We start from the raw sequence: 19,245 nt of genomic DNA, 5'->3' as shown, positions 1-19,245 counted from the left end.
CAGCTTTGGCAGGGTTTCTGTGACTAGATGCCCCTTCCTAAGATCAACCAATTTACCATGTGTACAGGGTGCCTTTTTTTGTGCCACTGGCATGAGTCAGGTTGCTAAATGACTCACAAAGTAGATAAAAAAGAACAGAAAAAGAAAAAGGAAAAGCTCTTGCTACCAAGTGAGGAAGAGTATTCAAAAGTGGTGGCTTTATGCCAAAGGTGGGGGTGGTGGCTTTATGCCAAAACTAAAGGGACAAACATAGGTGTCTTGGTACAGAAGGGATAAGTGGCTGCCCAACAATATACTGGAAGGGGTAAGAGTGGTTGAGAAGGAAAGCTGATGGTACGCTGTTTCAGAGCAAACTCTCAAATAATAGTAATAAAAATACTGGTTTCTAATTTAGGCAGAAGGGAAGGAGTTAGTCAGTATCATCAACTCCAGGACTGGACTGCTACTTTATTCTATCAACACAAAAGAATGAAAGGCAAAGTTAATCCCAGCGGGATTAAGAGTAAGAACAAATATTGCAGAGGCAGTTTTTTTCCAGTTCTCTAAGGATTCTGTCAGCACATTGCCTTAATAACAAAAATATTAATAATAATAACAATGTCTAGCATATTGACAAAAGCATAAATTTGATGAAACAGCTGACTGAATGAAACCCAGAACATGACTGGTACTATTTCATTGAGAACTGATAGTGATGATGATGATGATGATAAACTATTGTTATAAACAATATATTTGTGTTTAAAATAAGGCATGGTTTCAAGAAGTGTAGATATATATTTCTAGTAATTCATGTAAAATAAATATAATTACAATACAGAAGCTTACATTGATTCGAAGGGAAGCTAATGGTTTGCAGAACTTTGTGTTTATTTATCCGAATTATTGCTAATTTATCAACAGCCTGTCTTTACTATATAGCACAGATTAATAAGTAATGAGTGTGTTAAGTCTGTGTGTGTGTGTGTGTACTAATATGACTGTTCATCTATTCACATAGCAAAAGGTCGTCGTTGCTTCAACAGCTGATTAATTTAGACATGTTTCACTGGTGTCTCTTCACTGGAATCTTTTGATTTAGATGTATCATTGTTTTTATATATACTTTGATCTGAAATTTCAATACAAAGTCAATTTTACAAAATACTTTAAATGTTTGGTCTGTAAGAAGCACATGGAAAAAAGAATATAATAAAAACTGAATTCTGAGTACTTATATTTTTAACAAACTGAATATAAATGTAAACTGATTATTAAGTATTGGTAACATTATTATATTTATTAATCCTGGTATCAGAGAACACAATATTAGCTTACTTGAACTTTCTGATATTCCTCATCTGTTCTGCCAAGCCAGATGTTCCTAAGACTGGTGATATACTTTCACTTTATGAAGATATGGACAATAACTTGTCCAGATTCTAAAGCCATACAAGAGTCAGCACAGTAACTGTGTCATAAGTTCAGTTATTTGTCCCAGCTCATGGTTTTCATGTACCCATCTTCTGAGACAACCAAAAGCTGCACTGACTCAATTTATTATCAATACTTGTTTTGTGGTAGGTGACTACCTAACTACCGAAAGTGTTTTGCATCTTCCACCATTTATCCATAGATCTGAATAACTGGGCCATGTTTACGCTTGTTGATGTAAAAACTTTGGTTTCACTTAGGTTGAAATTTAGCCTATCTTCTTATGAGCATGGGACATATCTTTAGTTCTTCAGCTGAAAATGCACAAGTTTTGGAATCATGTGTGCATTTAAGCCCACCTACAGAAACGATTGTTCAGTGAAGTTACGTAAGGAGGAGAAAGTTGTCCAAAGATGTACATAAAGTAAATCTCAATAAAAATGTGCCATCACTAGGTTCTAGTAGGAAATGTGAGCAAATACTCAACAGAAGTGTGGATGGATCATCTATGATGGAGCCCCAATATTAAGGCAATCACAAACTGAACAGCTCAGCGATAAATGTGAGGATACAAAGCAGTACAAAGTGAGGAGCACAATGCCTCATTTTCCTCTCAGCAATAAACACCTGTTTTATGACTGGGGGCTGGATTCTGCATTGCCCTACATATATAAAGGATGGTCAATAGAAGTTACAACTAATGGACAATGTAAGGGATTACCAATGACAATGATATTTACCGTAAGCAAATGTTGAATAAATATCTGCTTATGAAATGATGTCAAAGAGAAATATTGTCAACGTAGTTACTAACCTGATACTCCTGGTATTTCTTCATAATGTTTCAAGTCTCCTTGTCTACCACTTCTCTTGGATGACATTGTATCTGATGTATAGTTACAAACCATAGTAGCATTATCTTCCACAGCATCATCACTTGATGTCACCACAACAGGTTGACAGTATTTCTGTTGACAAACAAACGATAAAGAAATGTGAGAAGACACCAAACAATGGAAGTTACAATCAACATGGATAGAGAACAATTTAATATTGGAATGTATTATTGAAGTTAAAACATATTCAAAGAGATTTCATTGTTCACTTTTACAGAGAGAAAATATTAATGTTTCCACTTACTGGGGTAGGTTTTGGTAAAGTTCTCGACTGAACTGAAGATTCATATTTGTTCTGTAGCTGACCTTCTGCATAACATTCACTCTTGGATCTCTCAGAATAGATATTCCGCTTCACCATCTCTTCTGCATTCCTCGACATAGCAACAGAAGTGTTAGTCTGGTACAACAATTGTTTCATCTCTGCTCTACCTTGGTAGGCTGTATTCTTTGTGGCAGCAGCTGTGTTATCTCTGTGTTTAATACATTTCATAATACACAGTGTTATAGAAACAACAATAGCCACTGATATTATTACTGCTGATGATACAATGATAATAACCCATGTCATATGGACCCGACCTGAAGATTGTAAAGGTCCACTCTTCGACATTGGTGATGTCTCGTTACTAACAGCCAATACCAAAGTCACACTAGTTGTTGACGACTGAACTGGACTACCACTGTCCTTCACAACAAACACCAGCCCATAACTTCCAGCATCATTTAGATAAACTTGTCTGGAGAAGGATAAAGCACCACTGTGTGAGTTCATACTAAACAACTGTTTATCATTTCCTTGTTTGATTGCATATCTGAGGAAAGCATTGTTTCCACTGTCCCCATCAGACGCTCTCAAAACTGTGATGTCACTCTTACTCTGCGGATGGTACTGCACATTTAGCGTGTAAGGGTCACTACTAGGATACGTAAAATACGGAGCATTGTCATTTTGATCTAGAATCTCAACAACAACATTCGCTGTGTCATTCAGAGATGGGCTTCCATTATCTTTGACAAAAACCTCAAACTTATACACATCTTGTTTCTCTCTGTCCAATGACATGGTCGCTGAAATGAAGCCATAACTGGTGATGAGAAATGGGAGATTGGATTTTTCTTTACGCAGCAGAGAATATGTGAGTTGTCCAGCAGATCCAAGATCAGGGTCAGTGGCATTGACAAAACCAATAGGGAAGTCTTTATCTTTGTTTTCGTAGGTGAGGAATTGGAATGTATCTTTGGTAAACTGTGGTTGTACATCGTTGATGTCAGTCACTTGGATAGAGAGGCTTTTAACACTTTTGAGAGGAGGTAATCCTTTATCTTGACAGGAGACAGGAATGTTATAGTGTCCTTGTGTTTCTCTGTCCACTGGTTTGTTTAGAATGATTTTATATTCTTTAGATCCCATTGACTGTAGTTTGAATGTATCATGTTTGATATCACAGCTGACCTCTCCATTTTGTCCCACATCATTGTCAGTGACCATCACATAAGCAATGAAACTACCGACTTTGATGTTTTCAGAGATGGTACCTGTGTTATAATTGACTGCAGAAACATAATCTATATCCATAGAGGGAGGATTATTGTGTTGGTTGATGACATTTACCAAAACAGTTGCTATGGAACTGATTGGAGGACTACCCCCATCTCTGGCCTCTATAAACAATTCATAGGTTTTCTTTTTTTCCAACTTGGAGTATTTACTCAAGAAAATGCTTCCACTGGTTTCATTTAACTGAAAATAGCTTTTTGCTAAATCTGATGTCTTTCGGCTGAAATGGAAAGTAATTTTACCATTTTCACCTGAATCAGCATCCGTTACAGATAAAACAATGATGGGTTTAGACTTGTGATGTGCACTTTGTATAGACATATTGTACAGAGGTTTAGAAAACTCTGGTGGGTTGTCATTAACATCTATTACAGAAATATTTATATTCAAAATACCTTGTTTTGCTGGTGACCCTCCATCTTTAGCTATCACCTGTAATAAATATGTATCTTTGATTTCTCTGTCCAATGATTCTTTTAAAACTATGTTAAGTGAAGAAATACCATCAGCTCTTTTAGACACTGACAGAGAGAATGGTTCTCCATTCTTTGATTTTAATTTATATTGTATTAAGGAATTTTGAAATCCAACATCTTTGTCTATGGCATTTGGTATTGATACTTTAGAACCTTTACGATCATTTTCACCAAACTGTATATTAACATTCTTTATGAGAAACTCCGGTTCATGGTCATTAATATCTTCTATTATTATTTTGACTTTTAATATTTTTGTGAATGATTCCATTTTCTTTATAATAACTTTCACAGTTCTGGAACATTCTTTGTTGAATGTGCAGAGATCTTCTGCATCCAGTGTCTGAGCAGTGTACAGTTTACCTGTTTTGGTGATATTAAATAACTGTGCCACCTTTCGTTTGAATTGACTGAATGTTATCAAATGTTGGTCAGATGGTTTAACATTGTCTAAAAGTTTAGAATCGGCAGCAATGTCTGCTACATAGGTTCCTGGACTTCTCTCTTCTTCCACGTGGTAGGTGAGGTCTATGGTCAGCACACAGTGGACCAGTGACAATAAAGTAGACAACGGTAGTAACATTTTGAAGCTATATGTTTGTTAATGATGCACATGTATGTAGAGGATTGAACCTGAAAATGAAATATATTTTCATGAATTATTATAAGACATAAAATCATTTAAAATACTGTAATGTACATTGATATTGCAAAATATTTGCTACACGTTGACCTTCTTTCCTTAAGACCATTCATCCAAATTACAAATATCTTTAATCCATCTTTATTGTGCAAGAAGAACCAAAGTATGGAAATAAAAATGGTTCCAAAAGCACCTTATCTTTATTGAGTATGTCAACTGGATTGAGCTTTTGAATGATGACGATTTGGCATAGATGACTGGACATGGAACCCAAGACATGACTGTAATTTTTGACACTGGAGGTACACACTCTCACGCCCACACACACACATACATGTGCATGTTACACAGACAGACAGATAGATAGACAGAGAGAGACAGATCATAACTTATTACTTGAAACAGACTGATATAAACACTTTCCCTCTCCCCGTACACACCTAAAGAGAAATATACTCACACACATAAATAGAGAGAGAGAGAGATGAGGGGGAGGGAAAGAGATGTGTTTGTGTAATTGGGGTAATTTAATACATTTTCATTCTTCTCTCCCCCACTGTCCTCTCTCCCCAGTTTTTCTGCTAAAAGGGCTAAAATTGAAATTCTGAGTTAATTCTACTTAGTCAAAGACATAGAAAATCCACTGAGAGAAAATTCTTTCCTTTCCATGTTTCGTCAATATTTCAATTGCTATCATATACACAAAATGAAGCAGAAAGTTTAATAAAGGTTGGTAATTATGATTATGAATTAGTTGTCGACAAGAATAGAAAACAAAATTTTCAGTGTCAGAAGGGTCTGGAGACAAAGTGTCTGATGCCATATAAGTGAGCATCAAATTAATGATGCCAAAGAGGCAGGCGGCTCAAAACATCTCATACCCTCTTCCTGAATTCTTAAAGAATTGATTCATTGTTACTAACAATCTACACACATCATCATCATCATCATTTAACATTTATTTTTTGACAGGACTTCCTGAACCACAAATTTGCATCAAGCTCCAATGTTAGCTCTTGATATGGCTTCTACCGATGGATGCTCTTCATGATGCCAACCACTTTGCAGCCTGTACTGGGTGCTATTTTCGAGCCCCTCTCACCAGTGAAGTCACAAGTAATTTGAACGGCAGATAAGGAAAAGGGGAAAAAGTTTCTGTGTCTAATTGTGGGACGGGGAGTTTTTGAGACGATGGGTGGCTTTATGCTAGTTGTTAAGCTAAAGGATGAATGAGGGACAAGCACAGATGTCTTGCTAATGAGGAGATACATAGGTACCCTGCATTATATAAGGGTGGGCGGGAGAAGTTGGGAAGAAGATAAAGATGATAGTGACTGTGTGTCAGAATGAACTCAAGGTACAAGATTTAGGTGTGGTTGAAGGGAAATACCTGTATGTAAAGTGGGTGAGGTGTGGAAGAGAAGCTGTTCAGGACAGATGATAGAAGAGGAGGTAAGGAAATGCTGTGCAAGTTGTATGAGCATTGAGGAGGGAGGTAGAGAAGGACATAATGGTGGAGGACTATAGTGAGTGGGGTATGATGGTGGATATGAGAGAGCATTGAGAATGATAGCAGATATGTGAGGTGTCAAGATGGAGTATGTCAGAGGAGATGACTGATGGTACAAAAAAGGTGATGAGTGAAAATACTGTGAGAAGGAATGATAATGAGAATAAAGAATGGAGGTGGTTCAAGTGGGAGAGAGATAACTGGTGGTGCATAAAAATGGGGCTGAGTGATATGTATCACTTCTGTTCTCAAGTGATTACAGTCACAGAAGAGTGCCATAAATAGAGGAGTGATATGATGGCTGGGTGTGAGGGGAATATGATGTGAGGGCTGCTTGATAGGGCATCATGGGTTACAAGCATGAACAGAATGCTTTAAGGACATCATCTTCTCGTAATTGACAGGTCTTTTCGAGCACAATGAATCATCAATCATCTTGGTCCCTTTGTCATCTACTCCTGAGTCTTAGCATCTTGAGATCAGCCTTCAATATTTCTTCTCATGTCTTTCCAAGCCTCTCTCTTCCACAAGTTCCAACCACTTTGGAGTAATCAGCATTCCTTTATGCAGCTGTCCACATCTATATGTTTCACATGACCAAAAGCCAGTGCCATCTTCTTTCTTACGCTCTACATTGGATTGCTTTTATGTCCATTTGTCTCTCAATACCTAAACATATTGTCACACATGCACACTGACATCAAAAATACAACAGAGCTCACTAGCTTCCCTCCTCTATAATCTTTATAATATATCTTTTGCATTCAGGGTCCACATCTCACTCCCATGTAGCATTTCTATTCGTACACAATCATAATACAATCTGCCTTTCACTCTGAAAGAATGAGCTTTCATTGGCAACAAAGGCAGGAGCTCTCTCAAGTTCCTCCATCCTACTCTTATTCTAGTAACTATATTTTCAGAATATCCTCTTCTACTGCTACTTAGGTTACCAAGGTAACAAACTCTATCTACTACCTTGAGGTAGTCTCTAGGGCAGCTGAGAAAATATATTTCCCGTGTGTCCCTCAGTGTTTATTACCCCTGTACACTTTCCGCATCGGAACACTACTTTCTTTGTTAACCTTCTTGTATTCTACTGCATCTTTTCTTTGTCCATAGCTTGCATTTGGCACACCATATGAAATTCCTCCCTAACAACATTTAAACATACTGTAGCCTACTTCTTCATATCCTATACCAAACATCTTGACCTATTTTGCATACCATTTACTATACAGATGCAACATTCAGTCTTACTTACAACGAAATGAAATTAACATTATAACAATACATTTTTAGACAATAGTTATTGATCAATTCATTTAACAAATATTACACAAACACAGATAATATTGCTTTAATTGAATATAGTCAAAGAATAAAACATTTCAATCTACATCATCCAATTAAATATATAAAACAACAAGGACAACATTACTATAATTACACAGGGATTATTATTTTCTTGTTAACATTAATTATGTTAGAATAATGTCTCAGAAATTCAATGAGATTTAGTAAATCAACATGAGACTTTTGTTATTTATCCCTGAGAAAAGATTTGCAATTTGATTTTGGTGATGATGAAGTCACAGCAATCATCAAAAAAGAGTGGTTCTTTATACAGTCTGATTAATTCGGTGACACTGTTCCAGTTTTATACTTTCAGTAACTCAGTAACCAGTCTTGAATATCTAACACGTATCCTATTATCATATCTTCTGTCACCTCATCTCTCTCCATTGGTTCTTGTCACATTAGGTTTCCTGTTCAATGCCGACATGTAGTGATATTTCTATCTATTTCAGAAATAGCATCATCATCATCATTTAATGTCCATTTTCCATGCTGGCATGGGTTGGACGGTTTGATTGAGGACTGGCAAGCTCAGAGGCTGTACCAGGCTCCAATCTGATCTGGCAAGGTTTCTACAGCCGGATGCCCTTCCTAATGCCAACCATTCTGCCAGTGTAGTGGGTGCTTTTTACGTGACACAGGTACAAGGGCCAGTCAAGCACTACTGGCATCGACCATGCTTGAATGATGCTTTTTACGTGCCACCGGCACAGAAGCCAGTCAGGTGGCACTGGCAATGACCACATTCGAATGGTGCTTTTTATGTTCCCTCTTATAGAATCCAAACCTATTGTTCTCTTGATTCCCATCTTTCATCCTCATCACAAACTTCTTACACTGTCTGTTACACCAGTGTTTTTGACATCACAAAGCTATTTCCAAAGTTGAAGGTTCTCTATTGTTTCCTACTCTTGCTTTTTGTTTACCCCCCACCCCTAACGTATTACTTTTACAGATGCATTGGCAACATTCATCATCAGCATCATCATTTAGCATCCATTTTCCATGAGTTGGATGGTTTGACTGAAAACTGGTGAAGTGAGGAGCTGCCTCAGGCTCCAATCTGACTCCCATTATAATCTTTTCAAATGCTTGAGTTTCTGAATCACACATAAAAGTAGGGACCTGCAACCAGTCCCCCCAAAAGTCTCCCTAGTTGGCATCTTTGTTAATATGAGTTACCTGTTCTTATGTACATATCATTTATTAGACTTCTGTGGAAACTGGTCCACAAAGAAGCATACTTCCACTGCCATATCTCCCTGCCTTCCGATTATCTTTCATGTCTCTATGAAAAGTTACAGGTTTTAAAAAATTGTCTTTACATCTTTTCCAGTAATAATACATAAAATAAAAAAGAAATTCTCCCATAATACCTAATATCTCTTTATAGGCATAGGACAAAAGGGTAAAGACCCCCTTCAGTCATGAATGACCATAGGACTGCACCTAGAAACTTCCCCTCCATGGCACAAGTCCAGGCAAGGTTGTTTATGGAAGACCAGCAGTCGCCCATGCATACCAGCCTCCCCTTCCCACACTGCTAATGTTATCCAAGGGAAAGGCCAAGGGACCATGATACAGCTTGGCACCATTGATGTCACAATTCATTTCTACAACCGAGTGAACTGGAGCAGCGTGAAATAAAGTGCCATGCCCAAAAACACAACACACAGCCTGGTCTGGGAATTGAACTCTCTACCTTATGATTTTGAGCCCATCGCTCTAGTCATTGAGCCATGCACCTATAGATAATTACTTCAAAAATCTAGACCATAATTTAGATATGAGTACATTAAAAATAATCTAACATTCATAAAAGAAAATCTAAAGCAAGACTGAGTAAAAATTGTGTTGAAAGAAATCACAAAAAGATTAGAAAAAAATTTCTATGTAAAAACAATATTGTCTTTATGTCCTGATAAGAATTGAAATGTGACTATTTGTATATTTTAAAATGATATATATTTCTACAATTCAACTTAAGTATGTTACTAACATTAAAACTGAAATCTTCATCTGCATTAGATTAATTAAAGATTCGTTACAACATTCTGCCATTTGCATTAATAGCTCAGCAACTCCGACTCTCAACCTGTCCTCCATTATTCCCAACTAGAAATGTCTACACACATCCAACATGTCACTGCTAACAATCTATGCACTGTAACGATGTTTAAACATATTGTATCATGTTTCTTAATATTTTATACCCAAAATTTCATATGCCATCAACCATAGAAGTAGATCAACTATATATTTATAAAGCAAAAAATCTTAAAGTAAAATGATTAGACATTCTACATTTACAGACTGCTTTCTATTGCTATTGATCAATCTATGTAACAAATATCATACAGAAACAAAGAATACTGTTCCAGTTGAATAAAAGATATGTAATAAACATTTGAATCAACATCATTCAATTAATCGTGGTAGAAAACAATAAAGGAAACATTTCTGAAAAATACGTGTGGATTATTGTTCAATGTCTTTGTTCTCTTGTTAATACCATATGTATTAAGTAAATACTATATGTATTAAATCAGTGAGATTTATTACAAAAATGAGATTATAAAAAAATTAAATAGAAACTTACCTTTTTAGTAATTATATCATTGGTTATTCAGTGAGAAAGAGAAAGATGTATTGTTGTAGAAAGATCCATTGTAAGTGCTGCTGTAATGGTGTGACAATGGCTGTTATGGTGATGGAGTAGTGTAGCACGTCAGGCAGAGAGTCTGCTGCTAGGAGAGGGTTGCATGTGTTGTATGTTTGCAGGAGTACATCCACCTAATAATATCCTGTGTGTATTTATCCTTAAAGATGATGTTTGTTATTTAGGTATATATTTGAGCAGTTACAATATTACAGAGTGAAACAGAACATAATTGTTTGGCTTAAAAACATCAGCAATGTGAGTGCTTAGCTTTGTTAGTGAATTTTTTCTATGTTTTATTGTGGATTTGATTGGTTGAATGATCGTGACAGAAGACCAATGAAGAGGTTCTTTTTTTACATAGATTTGTTTTGAAGAGGCAGTAAAAAAAGAATCTGGTGTTAATCATGCCCTCCTCCAGGTTAATGCAGATAACTAGATATTGTTTTTACTTTATATTTGGTAAAGTTGTAGAAAACATCAGTGCTTAGGTTTTAATCAAAATTACCAAACTTTTAAATCACAGAACAATATTTGTTCTGCTTCTAACCTTGTATCAATTTATAGAATTATACTATTTGGAGCGTACATTTCAGAATTACAATAAAAATCTGATTATTCTGATTTTTCATTTACTAACTTAAAAATATTATAATAATAATCCTTATGAATTACATTAATTATTTCAGTTGAATATGAAACTCTAAGTCTGTAGAATTACAGAATATCATATTTAACTGGAGAAATGTTGATGCTTTTTAGCAAACTGTTATTTGGAATCTGCAGTTTTATAGACAGTAAAGAAAAAAACAAAAAAATGGGTGTAACAATAAAAACATTAGACATGTTTCACTGGTGTTTCTTCACTAGAATCTTTTGATGTTGATGTATCATTGTTTTTATAAATACTTTGATCTGAAATTAAGATAGAAAATATTTTTAAAGTTATTCATATAATCATGTTTGAATTAAATTGGTTCCCAAAATTTAAATCGAAAATCATAAAATAAGAATGTTTTTGAATATGTAACTATGCAAAATAAATTATTGGAAGGGATGAGAAAGCAAAGTTTCAAAATTGAATTCTTACATGAATGAGGATCAGAAACGGAAATGTAATTAGTAATTTGTACTCACACACAACTCTGTATAGTTTGGAAATAGTTCTAAAGATAATTATATATTTGAGGTGATATCAAGATAAAAAAAAAAACAACATAATAGTTATTAACCTGATACTCCTGGTATTTCTTCATAATGTTTCAAGTCTCCATGTCTACCACTTCTCTTGGATGACATTGTATCTGATGTATAGTTACAAACCATAGTAGCATTATCTTCCACAGCATCATCACTTGATGTCACCACAACAGGTTGACAGTATTTCTGTTGACAAACAAACGATAAAGAAATGTGAGAAGACACCAAACAATGGAAGTTACAATCAACATGGATAGAGAACAATTTAATATTGGAATGTATTATTGAAGTTAAAACATATTCAAAGAGATTTCATTGTTCACTTTTACAGAGAGAAAATATTAATGTTTCCACTTACTGGGGTAGGTTTTGGTAAAGTTCTCGACTGAACTGAAGATTCATATTTGTTCTGTAGCTGACCTTCTGCATAACATTCACTCTTGGATCTCTCAGAATAGATATTCCGCTTCACCATCTCTTCTGCATTCCTCGACATAGCAACAGAAGTGTTAGTCTGGTACAACAATTGTTTCATCTCTGCTCTACCTTGGTAGGCTGTATTCTTTGTGGCAGCAGCTGTGTTATCTCTGTGTTTAATACATTTCATAATACACAGCGTTATAGAAACAACAATAGCCACTGATATTATTACTGCTGATGATACAATGATAATAACCCATGTCATATGGACCCGACCTGAAGATTGTAAAGGTCCACTCTTCGACATTGGTGATGTCTCATTACTAACAGCCAATACCAAAGTGACACTAGTTGTTGACGACTGAACTGGACTACCACTGTCCTTCACAACAAACACCAGCTCATAACTTCCAGCATCATTTAGATAAACTTGTCTGGAGAAGGATAAAGCACCACTGTGTGAGTTCATACTAAACAACTGTTTATCATTTCCTTGTATGATTGCATATCTGAGGAAAGCATTGTTTCCACTGTCCCCATCAGAGGCTCTCAAAACTGTGATGTCACTCTTACTCTGCGGATGGTACTGCACATTTAGCGTGTAAGGGTCACTACTAGGATATGTAAAATACGGAGCATTGTCATTTTGATCTAGAATCTCAACAACAACATTCGCTGTGTCATTCAGAGATGGGCTTCCATTGTCTTTGACAAAAACCTCAAACTTATACACATCTTGTTTCTCTCTGTCCAATGACATGGTCGCTGAAATGAAGCCATAACTGGTGATGAGAAATGGGAGATTGGATTTTTCTTTACGCAGCAGAGAATACGTGAGTTGTCCAGCAGATCCAAGATCAGGGTCAGTGGCATTGACAAAACCAATAGGGAAGTCTTTATCTTTGTTTTCGTAGGTGAGGAATTGGAATGTATCTTTGGTGAACTGTGGTTGTACATCGTTGATGTCAGTCACTTGGATAGAGAGGCTTTTAACACTTTTAAGAGGAGGTAATCCTTTATCTTGACAGGAGACAGGAATGTTATAGTGTCCTTGTGTTTCTCTGTCCACTGGTTTGTTTAGAATGATTTTATATTCTTTAGATCCCATTGACTGTAGTTTGAACGTATCATGTTTGATATCACAGCTGACCTCTCCATTTTGTCCCACATCATTGTCAGTGACCATCACATAAGCAATGAAACTACCGACTTTGATGTTTTCAGAGATGGTAGCTGTGTTGTCATTGATTGCAGAAACATAATCAATATCAATAGATGGAGGATTGTTGTGTTGATTGATAATATTTACCAGAACTGTTGCTATAGAACTAAAGGGTGGAGTGCCCCCATCCCTCGCTTCTATAAACAATTCATAAGTTTTTTTTTTACTTAGACTAGTATATTTGCTTAATAAAATGCTTCCACTAGTTTCATTTAACTGAAAATAGCTTTTTGCTAGATCTGATGTCTTTGGACTGAAATGGAAAGTAATTTTACCATTTTCACCAGAATCAGCATCCGTTACAGATAAAACAATGATGGGTTTAGACTTGTGATGTGTGCTTTGTATGGATATATTATATAAAGGTTTAGAAAACTCTGGTAGGTTGTCATTTTCATCTGTTACAGAGATATTTATATTCAAAGTCCCTTGTTTTGCTGGTGAACCTCCATCTTTAGCTATGACCTGTAATAAATATGTATCTTTGATTTCTCTATCTAATGATTCTTTTAAAACCATATTAAGAGAAGAAATACCATCCGCTCTTTTAGACACTGACAGAGAGAATGGTTCTCCATTCTTTGATTTTAATTTATATTGTATTAATGAATTTTCGAATCCTACATCTTTGTCCATAGCATTTGGCAGAGATTGTTTTGTGCCTTTTCCATCTGTCTCAGAGAACTTCAAAGAAATTTGAGCTTTTGGAAATTCAGGGTGATGGTCATTGATGTCCTCTATTACTATTTTGATTTTTAATATTTTTGAAACACTGGTTCCTTTATTGACAACAACCTTCATAGTTCTGGAACATTCTTTGTTGAACGTGCAGAGATCTTCTGCATCCAGTGTCTGAGCAGTGTAAAGTTTACCTGTTTTGGTGATATTAAATAACTGTGCCACCTTTCGTTTGAATTGACTGAATGTTATCAAATGTTGGTCAGATGGTTTAACATTGTCTAAAAGTTTAGAATCGGCAGCAATGTCTGCTACATATGTTCCTGGACTTCTCTCTTCTTCCACATGGTAGGTAAGGTCTATGGTCAGGACACAGTGGACCATTGACAATAGAATGGACAACGACAGGAACATATTGTTGTTCATTGACAGTTCACCAAAGGATGTCCAGATATGCCTATATATGAACCTAAAATAAAAATATATAATCAATTTTTATTAATAATGAATATTTTTTTTTCATAATTTATCAGGCAGGTACATTGAAATATATACACACTCAAATTCTTTCCTAGAAGTAGTCGATAGTTTCTATTAACTAGGTGACTTACTTTGCTGTGGTGGGGGGTGCTCTAAAATTAGAGTATCTATGTTAAATAATGATCATGATACTATTATCTCTGCTGGCACCAAAGAGCTTCTCTTCAGAGTGATAGGCAGAGTGCATGGTGCTTGTGTGCCAAGTGCAATGCTGCATGGCAGTGAGCTATAAACTTTGCATAGAGAGGCAGCGAGCTGGCAGAAACGTAGCTCGACAGCCGAAATGCTTTGCAGTATTTTGTCTGCTGTTACGTTCTGAGTTCAAATTCCGTCGAGGTTGACTTTACCTTTCATCCTTTCGGAGTCGATTAAATAAGTACCAGTTATGCACTGGTGTCAATGTAATCAACTTAATCCATTTGTCTGTCCTCGTTTGTCCTCTCTATGTTTTGTCCCATGTGGGCAATAAAGACATAAATATAGAGGATTTTCAAAAACCAGAAAAGAAATAAAACAAACATGCTCTTTTGGATATATTATGTTAATATGTATGGACACCAAAGTACAAACGAGCTGAGAGAAAAGCTGAGTAGAAGAGAGATCAGATGTAATTTGCACGTGAAACAACTGCACTTGTATGGGCCAGCAACGAATATGGAGGACAGATGTATGAGCAAGTACTGAGAGCTCAAAGTGAGCTGGGCCTGCAGATTTGGAAGATCATGATGTTGCATTTCACAGAGATGACAAAGGACTGTGTTGCCTGGCAACGTGCAATGCTGGAGAAAATCCAACCACTTGTACAAGTTTGGCAAAATCTATATTAAGATGGATTTGGAGCAATGGAAGTTGAGATATGTAATATATTTAGATCCTTTGCCCGTTTTGTTTCTGCTAAGCCCCCATCTGATATCATTTGAATTCTCTCATCTCTGTTACTCTCTCTCTTATTCTTTTCATTATGCCACCCATCACACTTACCAATTACCATTTCTACAACTACACCCATACTTTCTTATCAGTAAACATACAGTGCCCCTCGTGGTTCAGTGTTTCACTCCCATCATGATGCATAAGTAGTGAGGACCTACACTGGGCCTATTGGGGTTATGTATCTCTCCAATTACCTTCTTGTGCTTATCTACCGTCTCTCCCTCTACCTCTCGTTAATCTTTTATTAATGTTCATCACTCTCTTTCCATCACTTTCTCAACTATTCATCACTCATGCTCTCTCTCTCTCTCTCCCTTGCACTACCACTCCTTTCATCTACTTGCTATCCATCACACTCCCTTGCCACTGGCCACTTCTTTGACTCTCCATCACCTGTGCTTTCCTTTTGCTGGCAAACATATACCTCTGTCGTTAAACCCTACCTTTACTATCTTTCCTCGTTACTCCTCTCGTGCTGTCACTTCCATCTCTACCTATTCCCCCACAACATCACCCCAATCACTATTTTCCTCCAATCAAACTCTCTTTTCTTTCTTTCTCTCACTCTGATTCATTTGCAATCACCCTCTCATCATCCCACTCGGTCACATTGCCCTCAACAAACAGAGACAACATAGTGTAGTGAAGATCCCTTCTTTTTTTGCAGGGTACAAGGCAATCTCACTTTTGCTGGTGCCTGCCATGATAAAATACAATCTGCACACAGTAAACCTGTTGGCTGATGAGTGGGAACGTTACCGGTTGGAGAAGCTGCTTCAGTCTTGTCTTATCATGCATATAACAACTTCTCTAGTGCTTCTACCGTGAAAAATGCACCAGAACACTTTGTGAAGTGGCTCAGGAATGAGAAGCAACATAGCTTGATCAAGAAAACATTTTAGTTTTGCCTTAACGTTCATATTTTACAACTAGTAACAATTCTCTCTCTCCTTATTATTCTTATTCTTCATTAAAATGGTAAGCTGGCAGAATTATTAGAATACCAGACAAAATGCTTAGAGGCAGTTCATTCATGTTTACGTCCCAAGTTCAAATCCAACAAGGCTGACTTTGCCTTTCATCCTTTCAGGGTTGGTAAAATGAGTAGCAGTCAGGTACCGGGGTTGATGGAATTGACTCCCTCCTCCCTTCAAAAACTGCTAGCCCTGTGCCAAAATTTGAAACCATTATTCTTATTCCTCATTTTATAACAACTGGTGACCTGATGCTTCACTCTCACAGCAACCTTCTGAGAGCAGTCAGAACTTCACATGTTTTAGCAAAGAACAATAAGTGCTGTTAGATACCAGTAACGTGTCTTTCATTTTGCCTAAATAGGTATATATATGTTATATGTAAAATATATGTGAATGCAAATGTGTAAATACATGTGTACTTTCCTGCTTAGTTAACGTATGAAATTGGCATAATTAATTTGATTAGATATTTAAATTTTGTATATTTCAAAAGTCAATGACACATCTTTAAGATTTTCCCTACATTAACTCAGGACGCATTTGTGTTGTTTCCTTGGTTTTACATACATATACATATATATATATATATATATATATATATATATATATATATATATATGATATGAGGGAATATTATTCCAAACTTACAGGGAAAAACTCAATTTAGAAATACTGAATCAAATTTCACAAAATATAATATATATATATAAATTAGAAAAGAAAACATCTTTTATCAATTCAAAATGAAAAATTAAATTACACCATCTAGAAAATTACATATAACAGAAAGATTAAATATAAGATAGAAAATATAATGATGATTAAGTAATGTGCAAAATAATAAATAAAACGTATATAATTGGTATATATATATATGTATATATATAGAGAGAGTTGCAATTTACAAAAAAAAATATGAAGACAGGTGTATAAACAACAAATAGGTGTATTCATTTAACATATGGGAAGATGAGAAAGTCTTTTATGTTTCAAGCCTATGCTCTTCAACAGAAAGGAACACGAGAAAAAAGTCCTATAATATAAACATTATATAAACTTTTCAACTCATCCTCCTAGCATAGATAATGATGCAGGCATGATCATACCATTTTCTTTAAAATCAGAAAATATATTGGTCCTGAAAAGCTAGCTTTTCATTTCCGTACAGCAAATATTCTCTCTATCTGAATATCAATGTTACTCTACAGAATTACATACTAAATCATATTGAAAGCTGCCAATTAATTAAGCAGCAAATTTTTTTAAGGCACTAAGGCCATTATGTACAAGAACTGTCCCAAAAATAATGCAAGGGGAACAGCATGATTAAATGAATTAAGTAGCAAAATTTCTTTTTTTTTTTAAGACACTAAGGCCTATTAATTACACATGTTCATCAACACAAATACTGACCATCATCAAATAATATCCTCACCCAACTACTTATGCTCCTTCTGCTACTGCTGCAACTACTACTACTACTACTACTACTGCTACTGCTGCTGGTGGTGGTGCTACTACTACTACTGCTACTACTTGTCTTTCTCTATCTCCCCTTTTTATTACCACTCTATTTCAATTCTTAGACACTATTCTAAACATTATAACTAATTGTTTACCTCAACTAATTCTTGCAGAAATTTCTTTGCCATGTGTTCCCAACTTTTATTAACCTACAACCAAGGTATACATATTACCATAAGATAGAGAAGAATCTGAAACTCAGAGAAAATAACTAGACCTTGAATAAACAGAATCATCTAACTAATGATTGTGTTCTTTGCTCGTTTATGTAACGATGAGAAAACGCAATAGAATATCCATTATCTAAGAACCAAAATTTAAGGACTGAAGAATGAAAAAGAATTTTCAGGAAATAAGCATAAACAATGGCAACAGTGAAATAAAATCTAAATATTTAAATCTATGTTTCCAACTGAAAAAATAACATTAAACTGCATTTTCCTTCAGCACTTTATTTAGGTTTCCATTTATTTATTTGATAGACGTGACTCCTAGTCTGTTCACCATTTACTCAGATTAAAATCATTAACACACCATTACTTCATAATTACTAATGGATTTAATGACACTGTAGCAAGTTCATGACAGTTTATGTCAAACATCTTAACATATCTTTCACATACGACCTACTGTGGAGACACAACATAACATCTTATAATAAAAACAAACACTATAAAACTACATTATGTAGACAGACACAATATTGTTTCTGTAAGAGATAATGTTTAAAAATTAAACACATTCTCTTTGTCCTCTTGATAGTATTAAATATGCTAGAACAATATTTTACAGATTCAGTAAGATTTAATATATCAGACGAGATTATAAAAGATTAAATAGAAACTTACCTTTTTGATAATTATATCATTGGTTATTCAGTGAGAAAGAGAAAGATGTATTGTTGTAGAAAGATCCATTGTAAGTGCTGCTGTAATGGTGTGACAATGGCTGTTATGGTGATGGAGTAGTGTAGCACGTCAGGCAGAGAGTCTGCTGCTAGGAGAGGGTTGCATGTGTCACTGAAGTTGTATGTTTTGTGGGAGTACGTCCACCTAATAGTATTCTGTGCATGTATTTGTCCTCAAAGAAGATGTTTACTATTTACATGGATATATATTTAAATAGCTAGAATTTTGTTTATACTGAAACAGAACATAACTGTTTGGGATAATAACATTAGTGATGTGAAGGCTTGGCTTTGTTAGTGAATTGTTGTGTGTTTTATCCCGAATCT

At 35.5% G+C, this 19,245-nt stretch overlaps 2 protein-coding genes across 3 annotated transcripts; both read right to left on the bottom strand.

Annotated features, from left to right (window-relative positions):
• Positions 1-485: 485 nt before the first annotated feature.
• On the bottom strand, positions 486-10,595 carry LOC118766079 (putative protocadherin beta-18). The gene is made up of 4 exons (XM_036509294.1): positions 10,458-10,595; positions 2,554-4,979; positions 2,228-2,381; positions 486-1,111 (listed from the first exon to the last, which is right to left on the bottom strand). Exons 2-4 carry the CDS (start codon positions 4,927-4,929, stop codon positions 1,035-1,037), a joined length of 2,607 nt encoding a protein of 868 aa, XP_036365187.1. The 5' UTR covers positions 4,930-4,979; positions 10,458-10,595; the 3' UTR covers positions 486-1,034.
• On the bottom strand, positions 9,613-19,127 carry LOC118766078 (protocadherin beta-15-like). 2 transcript variants are annotated; one of them, XM_036509293.1, is made up of 6 exons: positions 18,860-19,127; positions 12,076-14,506; positions 11,750-11,903; positions 11,355-11,432; positions 10,156-10,158; positions 9,613-9,626 (listed from the first exon to the last, which is right to left on the bottom strand). In XM_036509293.1, exons 2-4 carry the CDS (start codon positions 14,461-14,463, stop codon positions 11,356-11,358), a joined length of 2,619 nt encoding a protein of 872 aa, XP_036365186.1. In that variant the 5' UTR covers positions 14,464-14,506; positions 18,860-19,127; the 3' UTR covers positions 9,613-9,626; positions 10,156-10,158; position 11,355. The 2 variants fall into 2 exon arrangements, with proteins under 2 accessions (XP_036365186.1, XP_036365185.1); XM_036509292.1 differs by lacking the exons at positions 9,613-9,626; positions 10,156-10,158 and having other exon boundaries at positions 10,511-11,432.
• Between the last annotated feature and the right edge of the window lie 118 nt (positions 19,128-19,245).

Source organism: Octopus sinensis, linkage group LG14 (assembly GCF_006345805.1).
Source record: "Octopus sinensis linkage group LG14, ASM634580v1, whole genome shotgun sequence".
Classification (NCBI taxonomy): Eukaryota; Metazoa; Mollusca; class Cephalopoda; order Octopoda; family Octopodidae; genus Octopus; species Octopus sinensis.
Note: the sequence above shows the minus strand (reverse complement) of the source record. Positions and strands in the feature narration are given on the sequence as shown.

What these genes read in the sequence shown, in the direction of transcription:
- LOC118766079 (XM_036509294.1), bottom strand. Translation starts at nt 4,929, where the DNA reads ATGTTACTACCGTTGTCTACTTTATTGTCACTGGTCCACTGTGTGCTG. An exon ending in CTTTACCAAAACCTACCCCA is followed by an intron (nt 2,382 to 2,553) that starts GTAAGTGGAAAC and finishes GTTTGTCAACAG; the next exon opens with AAATACTGTCAACCTGTTGT. An exon ending in AGAAATACCAGGAGTATCAG is followed by an intron (nt 1,112 to 2,227) that starts GTTAGTAACTAC and finishes TTGAAATTTCAG; the next exon opens with ATCAAAGTATATATAAAAAC.
- LOC118766078 (XM_036509293.1), bottom strand. Translation starts at nt 14,463, where the DNA reads ATGAACAACAATATGTTCCTGTCGTTGTCCATTCTATTGTCAATGGTC. An exon ending in CTTTACCAAAACCTACCCCA is followed by an intron (nt 11,904 to 12,075) that starts GTAAGTGGAAAC and finishes GTTTGTCAACAG; the next exon opens with AAATACTGTCAACCTGTTGT. An exon ending in AGAAATACCAGGAGTATCAG is followed by an intron (nt 11,433 to 11,749) that starts GTTAATAACTAT and finishes TCTTAATTTCAG; the next exon opens with ATCAAAGTATTTATAAAAAC.